General features: G+C 46.8%; 1 protein-coding gene across 4 annotated transcripts in view; it reads left to right on the forward strand.

Annotated features, from left to right (window-relative positions):
* The window catches only part of SRPK1 (SRSF protein kinase 1), a 936001-nt gene that overhangs the window by 663224 nt on the left and 258324 nt on the right, over positions 1 to 14453 (forward strand). For all 4 annotated transcript variants that reach the window (XM_069633441.1, XM_069633440.1, XM_069633438.1 and 1 more), the window contains one exon: positions 8571 to 8671. In XM_069633441.1, coding sequence (XP_069489542.1) covers positions 8571 to 8671 — 101 coding nt within the window. The remainder of the gene's footprint in view (positions 1 to 8570; positions 8672 to 14453) is intronic.

Raw genomic sequence — 14453 nt, forward strand, 5'->3', positions numbered from 1 at the left:
CTCCTGGCAGCCATCTTCAGATTTTTACTGCATGTTCAAGTGTTGGGAGTCCTCGTATTTTGCTCCATGAGCTAGTCTGTTTTTTGCCCTTTTTCGATTAAAAAGTCCTATTTTTGTCAAACAGGGCCTTTGTGCTCTTTCACTCCATCAGCCGACAAGCAGGTATCCGTTTGTCAGTGAATTTCAGCACCCCTCAAGGGCAGGAATTGTCAGTTTCATCGAAGATCAGAAGGCTGTCAGGCCTACTCTGCACTGCAGACCATGTCACAAGAGAAGAGGGATGGAAACTCCCCATTCAAGCTCTGCTCCAGCTGCAGACTGCAGAACATGTTTGTAGAGGACAAATGCCTACAGTGCCTCTACTTTCTCCATCCGGAACACAGGGAAGCAGATTGTTAAATCTGACTCATGGTTCTCCAAGCAAACCATGAAGGATCGTCACAGTAGACTGGCGGCGTGGCTCAGCGCCAAAGCCTCTACCCCATACGCCAAGCAGGGGCATGTCTCACCTAGGATCTGAGGAGTGGGCTTCTAATTCCTTTGATGGCGCTCCATCCGTGGAGGCCCAAGACAAGGCCAAGCACAGCGAGTCCAGTTCCGTCAGGGTGGCGGCGCAAGCGGGTCCCGCAGTGGGCAGGGCACGTTAATCTCCTTCTCTCCTGACATTCATGATAAACTCTCTTCTTGCCTTTCTGCTATTAAAACCTGGATGTCCTCACACTTCCTTACTCTAAATACTGATAAAACTGAACTCCTTTTCATCCCTGCTATCACTGTTCCTCCTCCCTCCACTCCCCCTTCATTCTCTTCCCCCCCCTCCCAGCTCTCCTTCTCTCCCCATTCCGGTAACCTTTGTCTCCATATTTAATTACTTCCCTCCCCTTCTCCAGACTCTTCTACTGTTCCCCCTTCTTCTCTTCGGACTCCCCTCCTCTCATCTCGCCCTTCTTAAATCCATCTACCGCTCTTCCATCCGCTCCCTATGCCTTCTCTCATCTCTTGACTCCATCTCCTCCTCCCTCACCTCTCTAGGTTGGCTCTCTTTTCACTCCCATTTCAAGTTCCTCTGTCTTGTTTTCAAATCCCTCTGATCTTGCTCCCCCTACCTCTCCTCCCTTCTTTTCTTCTACACCTCTTCTCGTCCTCTCCGCTCTGCTAATCTTTTCCTACTCTCTCCTCCACCCTGCGCCCCCTCCCGCTTCCACTTCTTCCAACTCCTTGCTCCTTTCCACTGGAACTGCCTCCCCTTTCACAACCGCTCTTCTCCCTCCTACCATTCCTTTCTCTCTTCTCTAAAATCTTACCTCTTCCACTCACTTCCCTACCTCCTCCCTTCCTTTTACCCTTACCTCTTACTCCTCCTCTTCCTTACCCTCTCCATCCCTCCTATCCCCTTCCTCCCTTCCCCTGCTTGATTCCCGTCTCGCCTTCTCTGCTCTTCTTCCCTCACATTCCTGCATTCCCTCTTTCCCCCATTCTTGCCTCCTCTAACACCTACTACTCCTTGCCACCTCCTACACCCTCCTCACCGCTGAAATTTTGTAAGTTGTTCTTTATGCTGTTTTCAGGTTGTGGTTCAATTGTCATCTTATGCTTGCTGTATGTTTATTTGTTCTCATGTAAAGCACTTTGGAGTAACAGGCTATATAAATTCAATAAAATACAAAGACAAATACAATCTTCGCCATCTGCCTCCATCTCCAGCCATCGCTCCAGCTCCTCCTCGAAGAGGAAATCGGCGAAGCTGCAGGAAAAGCCAGAGAAGACGAAGGTGCAAGAAAAGGCAATGGACCTCCCCCAGAATGCCCAGGTGGTCCAGGTGAAGTAGTCTTCAATGATCGAGTTGGTGGTGGCTGCCCTCTCGAAGGCCAAAGGGGCTGACTCTGTCAAGATGGCCCCGGCGGTGCCCAGAGTGGAGAAGACACCGGAAAAAATAGCCATCCCTAAACCGCAGCATCAACCTCCAAACCGGTGCCACGTCGCCCCCGCCACCCACGTTTCCCTAGGGACCCGGACACGGCTACTACAGACGACATCGCCACAGCTGGCGGTACGCCGCAGCCAAGGGCTTCTCCACCAGACATGGGGTCGTTCCATGCCATGGTCACCAGAGCGTCCAAACTCTTCCAACTGACACCTGAAGAGGCCAAGAAGGAAGGTTTCCTCTACAAACAGTGCAAGGCCAAGATTAAGACCATTATGGTGGTGCCTCTCATGGATGACATTTGGGAGGAGGGCCTAGCTTTGATGAGGAATCTGGCCCTGGCCAAGTGAGATAGGCTGGAGAAAAAGTACTGGGTGCCAGTCTGCACCAAAATGCCTACAATCGCAGCCTACCCCAGACTTGGTGGTTTCGGCAGCAGTGAGGAAGTAGTAGTCTAACCACTCTTCTTCAGCCTCCTTCCCTCCATACTTGTCCTTGGCTAAGGCGGGGCTGGCGCACGCCTCTATGAAGGTACATCTGACTATTTCCAGCTACACCAGGTCTCCAGGACAATCTTCTCTTAAGTCCCACCGTCTCGTCAAGGAGTTCCTCAAAGGACTGTTTTGATTGTTCCCACCAGTGAAGGCGCCTACCCCGTCATGGGAACTCAATGTGATGCTGACGAGGCTCATGAGGGGGGTGGGTCCCTTCGAGCCTATGCACCAGGCCCCTCAAGTTCATCTCATGGAAAACTGCTTTCCTTGTGGCCATCACCTCTGCTAGAAGGGTAGGTGAGAGCCGGGCCCTTTCCTGCAAACAGCCATATCCGACTTTTCATGAATCGAGGGTGTTGCTGCGGACGCACCCCTCCTTTATGCCAAAGATTGTCGGAATTCCACCTCAACAAGCCTTTGTGTTGCCTGTGTTCTTTCCGAAACCTTCATCGCTGGCTGGAAGGGCTTTGTACTCGCTGGACGTTGCTCATGCTCTGACGTTCTATGTGGCACGCACTAAGTTTTTGAAAGACATCTAAACTGTGTTTGAACTTTGGTCCTGTGAACCATGGGAAGCCCTTGTCCAAGGCTTCCATCTCAAGGTGGCTCTCCGGCTGCATCACGCACTGTCATCAGTTGGCTAACTGACTGCTGCCCAGCCGTGCAAGAGCCCATTCCACCAAAGCGAACACTGCGACGACAGCGTTCCTGTCTGGTGTGCCCCTGATGGACATCTGCACTGCTGCTATGTGGAGGTCTACGCACACCTTCACAAGATTCTGTGTCTACAGGGATTCTAGGGAAGAGTCCAGAATCCGCCAAGCAGCGCTAGGCAACCTATTTGATTGAAGGTGAGCTTGTTCCAGAGGTAAGAGTAATTGCTTCTTTTGAGCCGTGCCACCTCCCGTGGTTGTGTAATGTTGTGTTTCTATGTGTTCTTTATTCATGAGCATGTGAATTCATGCCAGACCCCATGCTCGGGAAGGAACAAGTTACTTACCTGTAACTATTGTTCTCCTGCATGGGTCTGGCATGGATTGACATACAAACCCTCCCTCCTGCCCCTCTGTGGCTCTTCTTGGTCATACTGCCACTTTACGACTGCCAGGAGGTGCTTGGAGAGAGGGCAGTCATTGGCCTGGGGGCAGTATGACCCAGAGTACAGTGATTTGGTTTAGAGGAGAAATACAGTTTGTAAGTGAAGTGAAACTATTGTTTCTTTAACTGAGGATTCCCGGCCTGACTACGAGAGTATTCATGAGCATGCAAATCCATGCCAGACATATGATATATATTTGTATCACGCTTGTGTACAAGTGTTTCAGAGCGCGACTAGGCAAGAGGGGGGAAAAGGAGAGAACACAACACAACGGTCTTACTAGGTCCAGTGACATTGAGAACGCGCAAGTGCATGGGAAGGGGGAGAGTGGAAAGTGCGCAGTTGAGGAGCACATATTAATAATACAAATAAATAGAAAATGGAGGCAATAAACAGTGGTAGTGCAGCCGGCAAGTGCCGTGTTTAAGGCTGGGTAAGTCTGATTAGTGCAGAAAAAGAAGAAAAATGCGGGGGGAGGGTCGGGCTGTATGGGTACATATACAGTCCCCAGTGCAAGGGGTGGCCAGGAGGCAGTGCAGGAAGGTTGCAGGGTGAGCAGGTACCTAGGCCCAGGGGACAGAGGGTGGCCAGGTACACAGTGCCAAGATGGAGCAGATCAGCAGGGGAGAAGGGGAGCAAAGGCAGAAGCAAAGAGGAAGGTCTTGAGGTACTTCCATAACCTGAGATGGTTCTCCAGTTTGAGTGGCAGGGAGGCTGTTCCAGAGGGAGGTTCCAGCCGAAGTTCGAGATCTGCCCCCAGCTAGTTTCTTTGAAAAACGATTGCTTCCATGCTGGAGAACAATAGTTACAGGTAAGTAACTTGTTCCTTTTTCAACATTGGATACATAAAATTGCTATGTTATGCCATGCTTCTCCTGTTCATCCTCTCCACATTTCCTGAATTGTCTGAATATTTATAGTAGGATCATCTTCCAATTTAATGGTTTTAGCTCAAATTGAATTAATATCTGGCTTATCAGAGTATACTACCCCTAGGGCCTTGCACACATCCGCCCTACAATTATTAAAAGGTGATCCATCATATTAATTTGATTCTAATCTTAACTTCACAGGGCTTCTGATTGTTCCCCAATTAAGGCTGAAAATAAACGTGTCATGTCCCTAATAGCTAACATGACCCCAGCAGTATATTTTTCTAAAGCATAAATCCACTTTCCTGATCCTACAGTGGCCGAGGCAGTGCCTTCATTGAATTACTCCGGTCCATATGTGACCAGGGAACATCATAAGCTTTTCCTTGTCCTTTCTGAAGCAACAGAAATAAGTTGGCCTTATTTTTCCTGTTCTTCCACTTCTACTTACAACCACCATACTGCGATCACAGGATGTCTTCAGACCCCGTGGTGTGGGCTCTGTGGCCGCTACTGCTGGGAATGCCATTGCTGTTGCGCCCCCTGAGCGCTCTCTCCAGTCAGTTCTTCCCAGTCCTCATCTTCCTCCTCTATTGCTGAATGCATCTCTTTTCCTTCTTGTTCAAATCCTAGACCTAAAGCAACACTGTCTGATCAAGGTCTACCTGAACATCCTTTGTGGAAGTTTTATGACGTCTAAAAAGTACTTTCCCATACCTCCATTTCTCCAATCTAACCTCTTTCTGTCTACTCCCTTGTTCCCTGCCCTGCTGTTGTAGTCCCAGTACCTCCTTCTCTCTTTGTGATTGTTTCATCCCAATCTCTACACCTCTGATTTTCAAGTTCCCTTCTCAGCCTATCTTTCTTCTGCCTGTAGAAGACCCTTCCAAGCCCTCTTTCATCGGTCCTACCTGTTGAGAATGTAGACCATCTCTCATTTACCGCTTAGTCTTTCGAGTAACCTTTCGGTTGGCAGCATATCTCCTCGACATTCTCTCCAATAGGATTTATCCAGAAGCCACCCCTCTAATTGTAACCTCTCTGATTCCCAGGCTGACTAAGGCGCCATTTCTTCTCTACCCCCGTTCACAGTCTTCCATAGCCCGTCTCTGAGGGCTTTGGTTATTCGTCGCTTGGGGCTCATACTCTGGATAGGAGTATCCTTCGGCAGGCGCCAAGGGAAAGCACCCATATGGTGGTGCAGAAGAACCTTCTGTATCAATCATAGTTGGCTCCCTTTCCATCTCCCTGTGGTTCCCCCTTTTCTCATATTTGTTCCATAACTCTAAACTATTACATCGCTTTTCTAATTTATAGACCTTATACTGCGTAACTAAAAAGATATGCATAGTTTCTAATGTCCCTTTTCTTTAGCCATGATTTAAACATGTTCCCCTTAGTCACTTTTACTCATTCCCTGTAGTACTTTAAAATGTTTACTTGATGCCTTGGAAGCACCTTACACAAATGATCGGGTAGGGTCTCCATACTTAAATTAATCCGGATGCAACAATCTAATTCTACCAAAACTTAACAGCTAAACATGGAGCCAAAAATCTAATAAACCCCATCCAAAGCCAATTTTTCCCTCCCAATGTCTTAAAACTGTCTCCCATCATTCATTTTGTTCTTAGTCACACCACAATTGTTTCACTTTTTGTTTTCCTATTCCTTCTCGAGACACATACAAAAGACATATTACACCGCCATAGCCAAAAATTCCTCGTCTCTTAGAGTGCTCCCAAATACAACTTTGTCTTTGACTACAGAAAGATTCCTGTAGCTACTTTAGACTAACCAAGAAAATAAAATATAAACACAAGGAAAAACTTTCAACATAACTATGTATTCACTCATCCCACAACCACCCTATCTGACGCTCTACATACACCCCACAAATTATAAAAGTTTCCAAAGAAATACAATACATAACGCGATCAAAAACCCCACTTGGTTTACCGTCACAGTGCACTCGCATAAACTAGACGTCCCCCTGAAGCTCTTCAAAGTGGTGCTTACCTCAATTATCCTGCATAGCTGGGCCGTGGTACTGCCTTAAGGAGCAGCATCCTTTAACCAGTATGGTTCCTGAAAACCGCTTCTCTGTGTGCACAATAACTAATACCCTCGGAAAAGTGCTGCATCCAACATGTCCAGACAGGAAACTCGCAACTTCTTTGGGGACCAGGGATCATGTTGGGTCACCAAATGACAGGACACATCGGATCTCTGTCCTCTAAAATAGCCCACCTCCCAAGAAGTGAATGCGTGTTGTCATTACACCAAGTTTATTTCACAAAGGCTACTGCGCGAGAGGCTGGGCAACTCTTTGGAGATCTCATGTTCCCTTACAAGTCATTACCCAAAATACAAATTGGTTGTGCCTACACAAGGAAATCTAATCCCCACAATCTCATTGGCTGGCTTCCACTGTGGCACCATCCCATTGAGCATACAATTTTCATGACTTTGCAAATACAAGCCCAACCCTCTTCTTTAGTTTCTTCCTGCAAGACACCCACCACTTACATGGCATACAATACATTTATAGTACAGCTTTCACAAGTTCACGGAACTGCAATGCCAAATATGACACACATGGTTTATATTTGGACACTTTGAGACTGTGAAGAGCTAACAAAAAGGCTCTTTTGATCGGAACCAACTTGTTTCTCCAAGCACTCCTACACTCTAGATATGCATTTGTTTTCTCGCCTTTTCATTGTGCGCTACAACCAGTTCAATTAATCTGGCCTATGTTCCCATAAGAGAATCTTTTTCCTGGTAATCTACCTCCCCAAAGGCCCGCGGTCAACTCTTCTCCCAGTCACCCTGTTACAAATTTAGTTGGTGCCCCTAGATTGACAGTACCAGGTAGCAGATGCTTCTCCGGCTACTGGCTTAACAATTTCCACGCTAAAACCTTGGGCCATTCTGTTGTAGCTCCAAATAGCCGTTACCATGTGGTTTCAGCTGTCACCCTGCCAATCTCTTCCGTGGCCAGACAGTTTCCCTGTGCAAGAATGTGTACATGTTTAATATTGTGCATGTGTGTTTAACACTACCGCCTATGAGATTTCTGTGCTTTTAATCTTTGTACCAAGTAGCACAATGTGCTCCCATATTATATTCACACAATTTATGTTGCTACATGTATGCAAATCTAAAATGTGTCCCATTTGACATAACATACCACTAAAAGTAACCTTTAGCAAAACTCAATTAACTATTCCAAATGCATGCAAAACTGCAATACTGTAACAATCCAATTCGTTTTTAACATTCACATGGTGCGCGCAACATGTATTTCTCTTTTCTGTTTGGATAAAATCGATCTACCCCAACCCTCCTGAATGGTAAAATGACCTCTGCACCCACGACCCCTGGGCCTTCTTCACCCAAACCAAACACAGAAGATTGTGTCCCCAAAGGATTTGAGAGGTCCTGCAGTGGTACCTGGTAGTATCAGTCATAGGGGTGGTTGGAGGGGGTACGTTGACATACCTGTTTCTGCATAGGGTAACATTGGACATAAAGTCCTTGTCCTGAACTACCTCTGGTCATCAAACCTGGACGAAGGTCCTTCCAAGGTCATACCCGGTGAACATGATAGAGAGGTACATTTACCTGCCAGCAGTTTAATATTTATCTAACATTAAAAAAACCTGATAAAGCAACACCGCTAGCCAACTGCATCATTTCTGACTACCCTACCTAAAGAGGCTATCTTTTGGAACCCGTGACATTTGGGCACAAAGCCCCAACCCATCTTATGGTTGGACTTCATAAGATTGAAGGAAGCTGTACTTGTACTTTGTCTAACTATTTTTTTACGGATTGTTCTTGCATCTGAGCACTCACCTGGTTAATACTGGTAACTAATTCATATGCAACTCGAATTGCTAATGGTCAATTTATGTGTCATAAATGTTTTTTATGTATACTGTTAGTGTTGCTCTGTTTCTGCTCATTGTAGCCACTCTCACTTTTCCTGAGACTAAGTCTTGACTGTTTGCATAACTTACCTTGGTTTGGTTTTGGCCAACCATTCAAGTGTTTTCCCAGTTTACCATAAATAGGACGGCCTCCCAAATCCTCCCATCTGAACTGCAAATTAAAAAGCATATTCAATCGGCAGTTCAGTTACTGAAAGTTACTGTTTTTTTCTTTCTCCCCCCTAGAAAAATCTACTGCTGGGAACTTCCTTTTAAATCCGCTGGATCCTCAAAATGCAGAGAAGCTTCAAGTTAAGATTGCTGATCTTGGCAATGCCTGCTGGGTGGTAAGTGATATTTCATTTTTCTTTTTTTTTAAGATTCTGTAAGAGAAAAATGTCAAGGATCTTTCCTGAAAATGTGCCCCCATACGTCTCAGGAGGATAGCTCAGGGGCAACGCGCTCGCTTTGGAAGCAAAAAGCCGAGCAACACAGTTTCGATCCCCGGGTCCATGCTTAGAAACCTCTGGGTATTAAACGCGTTCATAAATAACCCATTACATTAAGTACATTTGGCGTTTGCCTTGATGTGTTGAGCAGTCCTTGTTAGGGGAGTTTTCCTAAGGTCCACCTGGAGAAAGACTTTATGAAACTACTCATTTGGCATATTGGCTCCAACTTCTAGTAGAAGTCTTTACTACTCAAAGGTTTGGTAGTATGGCAGATCAGTCAGGCTTACCTTAGGGGAGATATGTGAGCTGTATGAAAGAACAATGAGCCCAGTAAATACATATGCCCAGGAAAACGTACACACTTATAGTACAATATTTTATATACGCAAGGTAAAGTTATTCAATTAAGTATTATTTTTATTGATCAACACGAGAAAACATAAGCAATACTTCAGGTGAGTAAACCAATAGAAGGGAATTTTACAGTTCATGAACACAGTTCAATGGTAAGTAAAATCACTTGTTATAGAAACTCAGAAAATGTTCTATTGTAGGAATAAAAAGGGCTACTCGACACCAACAATAGCAGTTAAATACTTTAAAAGACTTGTAATACTTCAGAGGCCTTAAGGCTTTAGCAGTCCATCCCAATCTAGGTATGAGTTCTTCAAAGACAGATTGGAGGTAAAGCAGGTAAGGCACACATGCAGAAAAGGCAACATTCCAGAGGATCTTTCTATCACAGGTTAGTAAACTGCTTTTATGGGTCAAAAGGTTTTCAAGAACTTTTGGAAAGGCTCCCTATGGGCGCGCAAGCATTGTGCCTGGGCGAACAGTATTAGTGATCACCAAAACACTGCAATCAACACTCCAGCAGAAAAGGAGCGACAGAATGACTTGAGGTATGTACTACCACAAGTCCCACAGTACCCGACTAGTATTGAAGATGAAGCTGGATTCTTTTGCGGTGCAGCAGAGATGGGCCCGGTCTCATGTTCCTTGGTCATGGTGATGAAAGGAGGGACTCTGGAAGGGATATTGAAGCAGCGGCTGACAGAAAGGACTCCCAGCAAAGGATTCTTTGTGCTCTGACTGCAGGTTTGGCACCTTTTCAGTGACCCCAAGAGGGAGTGTTTAACGCCCGCACAATCTGCCTTGATTCTTCAGTCCTGCACTCTGGTGAGGGGACTTTAAGGAGAGGGGGGGGTTGTCTCGGAGGGGTCCAACTGGAGCACACCAACGTTCTGGGCGGAATTGTTCACAGGAAGACTATGCACTGCATTCCCGTGTATTGGCGGTTTGCATCCCAGGAAGGTCAAAGCACGTTGGTGGATGGCTCGTCTGGCAGGCTGTCTTATGGCTATTTGGTCCCACCAGTCAAAGGGAAGGGAGGAGTCCTCTAGGATTCCTCCTCAGAGTTCCTCTGTTGATTTGAAAACGTGCTCAAGGCAGCAGTGGTCTCCTCTCCGTTTCTGGAAGGGGCTTAAAGGCAAATCTCAAACCAGGACCTCCTCCACCCAGGACAGCAGTTGGACCAAGAAAGGACAACCACAAAAGAAATGGCTAAAGAAGAAGTAGCAGCCTCTGTTTTGGGCCACTGGTGACGCTTTTGTGCTGTGAAGACAGCCTGCAAACAAAGATTTCACTAAAGTCAGTAAAACCCATCCACTGCCACCGGCCATAACGGTATGCTTGTCACTGTAACAAATATTACAAGAGCAGTGAGAAAGGGGATACAAGATAACCTGTCAGCACTCCACATAGGGTGCTGTGTGCTGATCTCCTAAAAAGAAAAGCTAAGTAGGATAAAAAATATCCCTCTAACATTGAGAACAGTAGTTTTTAAGGAAAATAAGAATATAAAAAGAGCCCAAAGGGCTCTCAGCAACACTATACAAAAGTTGCTGTCAAAGTGAAACATGTATGCCTTTTAAAAAGTATGGAGTAAAGCAAGACTCCATAAAATGTAGTAAACATACAATAAACAGGGTTCCCATGGTCAGAGCAAAAAGAATGAATGAGGGGAAAAGACTCGCCTCTTCAGGAGAACAAGAACAATTTACAGAAGTCCAGCAACAAGTGCTGCAGGGTCTTGCAGTGGATTTGGCATAACAATGATAAATCTCCCTAACAGTCCTAATCTCACAAAAGGTTTGACCCAGTGTTAGACTGGATTTGTACACTTGGGCCTGGTGGACAGAGGTGTAGGAGGCCAACCTAGTTAGTGAATGGTGATAACTCTAGGAGCTGTAGCCAAACCAATCAAGGGTAACATGGAGAGTGGCCAAGGCTAGGTCCCAGGTAGGGGGTGAGCCTGAAAAAGGGTCCACAATGAATCCACAAGGTAAGTATTCAAAGATTGTACTTGGACGGATAGTTATAAAATAGTGTATTTATTTATGGCCAACCAAACACTATAAAAATGACTACAGGCAATTAATATGATCACAAAACACTCATAATAAAATACATTTCTGATGCTTGTTAATGTGCTTAGAATCACATGCTGGGCATAGTCCGACATCCATTGGTCACTGCGGAGTAATGCATTTTGTTTTTCGTAGTCGAAAAGGGAATGTCGACATAGGCGTGTCTGTAATACTATCCCTATAGTGACGTGCAGTGTACCCAAAATCCCTCACGCGTCTAGGTCCCTCAGTTTGTTTTTTTCCGCCCAGAATACCGGCCGACTTAATGCGGAGCGCGTTAGAGACAAATTGCCAATACCATTTATTCGACCCTTGGTCGTTTTTATTTTTAAAGTATCATTGAATCCTAACCCTCCTTTGACGGCTAGGCTGTTCCACCGCCGATCAAGATCTTCGGCAGTGATTTCGACAAAGGCGATCCTTCGGCACTGATGAACATGTGGCCCGGCCTCGCCGGTAGGGAGAGTGGGGGTCATGGGACACTTCTGTTTCTTTCTAAGAATGCCTTTCTCTTTCACCCCCCTTTCCTTCAGGGTCGTTCTCACTTATAACTGTATCCTCAGATATGTAGAGGACTCCTTTTAGATTTTGCCTGCGCTGTAACAGCAAATTCACGTGGAAGGATAAGCATAAGCAGTGTAACCGCTGCTTACCCCTCGACCACGACGGCTATGCGGCCTGTAAACTTCTTCGCCCAAAGACTTTAAAGGACCGCAGGGTCAAGAGGTGGGCAGCCTATGCTATGTCTAGAGCTGATTCCTCACCCGCCGCCACCGAATGTGACGAGGGGGACAGTGATAACACTACCTCCGTATCGGAGGTTGTTGACCTCTCCAGGGAGCGTTCCTGCTCCTTCACGTCTGTCCCCGGCCCCGACAAGTTTGGCTTACGCCCTACTTATGGGGATGTACACCCCGGCGATGCTGACGCACATAAGAAACATAAACATAAAGATAAACACACAACCCACGGCACTCTTAAGTCGAAGAAAGCCCTAGCGCCAACGGAGACGCCGAGCCTAAAGGCAGCCTCTGCCGACCGTAAGGGTCGCAAGCCCTCCCCGCAAAAGCGACAAGCGACTGGGCCGTCCACAAATAAGGGCGCTACCACCAAAACGCCAGACGATACACCTCGTAAGGGTGCCCGTCGACGAAAATGTCTTGGCACCGTCGAACACTGTGCGAGACTAACCCTTGACAGAGTTTAGTCATCGAGAGCTTGGCTCGAATAGTCTCCACTGACGCTCAGACGGGATGGTGAAGGATTCGCCGAGCCCCGCTCACAAGGCCAGGGAGACGCCGAAACAGACGGAAGGCAGGCAGGAACCTCCCTCTCAGTCAAAGGAAAGACCTAGCCCACGAGAAGGTTTCTCAGAGGGCGAAGGGAGTATATCCTCGACGCTATGGGAGAGATCTCGACGGCTACAGACGGAAGAGCTTCCCTTTACGCCTCCAGACCGTTCTGGGTTACCCCAGTGGACTTTAGAAAGATTCCAACCATGTATGGACAAACTAGATAGGTTTATGTCCACCCCTCAACATGTAACACCCAAGAGATCAAGAGAGATACTTCATGAAGACCCCAGGGCCAAATACCAAAGACTATTTGACCCACTTCAAGAGGAGGTTAATACATATGACCTCACTGAAGAAGACTCTCACTTTCAGGAGGATGAAGAGTTCCTAAATATTGAGAATCAACAAAGCCCTGAAGAAGGTTTTGAAGAGTACCCAGACATGGGTTGAGGGGGCTTCGAAGAAGACCCAGATGGAGGTGGCTCACAGCCTTGGCAGTCTCCAGGAATGCAGCAGAACCTGACGTTCGGGATCTGTCCTCTGCTCAGACCACACCAGTCAGAAACCCGTCACCTATAGATGGCCAACCCACTTTCAATGCGCTACTACATAAAGCAGCAGCACATTTTGAAATTGATACAGGGGAAATTACTCCAGAAATAGACTTTGTGGAGAAAATCATTAAGGAGAAACCACCTACTAGGCAGGCCATTCCCCTTCTCGCCTCAGTCAAGAGATGACTTATTCCATCTTTATCAACATCTGTGTTGGTTAGAGGGGTCAACCCAAGAATTGAGAAACTTTTTAGTCCCTCACCCTCGGACCCATTATACATTAAGGGTCACTCAATACCGGATTCCTTGGTAGTAACCACCACAAGGAAAAGGGCAGGGGTTCCACTATCTACTAGCGAAGCACCCCCAGACAAGGAGGGAAAGAAGCTTTATGCCCTGGGAAAGAGGATTACAGCCTTGGCAGCTTTCTCCACCTGAATTGCCAATAACGATACTTTACTGGCAAGCTACGCTGATGCCCAATGGGGAAGACTGATGCCAAGACCTCGAAGTCCCTGAGCCCGTACAAACTTGTTTGTTAGCCACTGTAACAGAAGGTACTCTGGTTAACCAGAGCATCCTTAAGAACACGCTAGATGCTGCGGAGACGGCTGGCCCGTCTTTAGTTCAGGGGGTACTTCTCAAGCGTCATGTCTGGCTCCGGAACTCAGGTTTTAAGCCAGAGACCCAGGCGTCACTCATCAACAAACCAATTGAGGACTCTAAACTGTTTGGTAAAGCGGTGGATGACGCACTGGAGACAGCTAAGGATTTTGATACCCTAAAGACTCTAGACCAGATCTCAAGGCCTCCCAATAAGCGAGGTTACGGCAACAGATGCTTTTTTTGTGGCCAACGACAAAAACAGCAACAAAAACGGTACTCCTCACAGGCAACTGGTCCTCCACTCAAGGAACCAGCGGACAATACGCTCAAAGAGGACAACGTCGTGGCAAGGGAAGAGGTCGGGGCCCCACTCCTAGACGCTCCCCGGCTACCAACACCAAATGACCCGAAGGTTCGGGTCCCATCCCATGCATCGCCGGTCGGGGGCTGGTTAACATCTTTTCTACCATCATGGGAGGGAATAACAGACCGCTGGGTATTGTCAACCATACCCCGCGGTTACTTCATCGAATTCAGTCGGTCCCCTACATTCAGACCCCCAAGGGGAAGACACCTATCACCAGAGCACCTCCCCCTCCTTCTACAAGAAGTCGAACTGCTACTAGAAAAAGGAGCAATAGATGTCGTGCCTCTATCACAGGTAACGGAGGGTATTTATTCAGTGTACTTCCTTGTACCCAAAAAGGACTTAACCATGCGCCCTGTACTAGATCTGCACCCAGCGAACAAATTTGTCAAACTTAAAAAATTTCGTATGGTGACCTTACAGGAA

This window comes from Ambystoma mexicanum, chromosome 13 (assembly GCF_040938575.1).
Source record: "Ambystoma mexicanum isolate Mex_15411 chromosome 13, UKY_AmexF1_1, whole genome shotgun sequence".
NCBI classification, from domain to species: Eukaryota; Metazoa; Chordata; class Amphibia; order Caudata; family Ambystomatidae; genus Ambystoma; species Ambystoma mexicanum.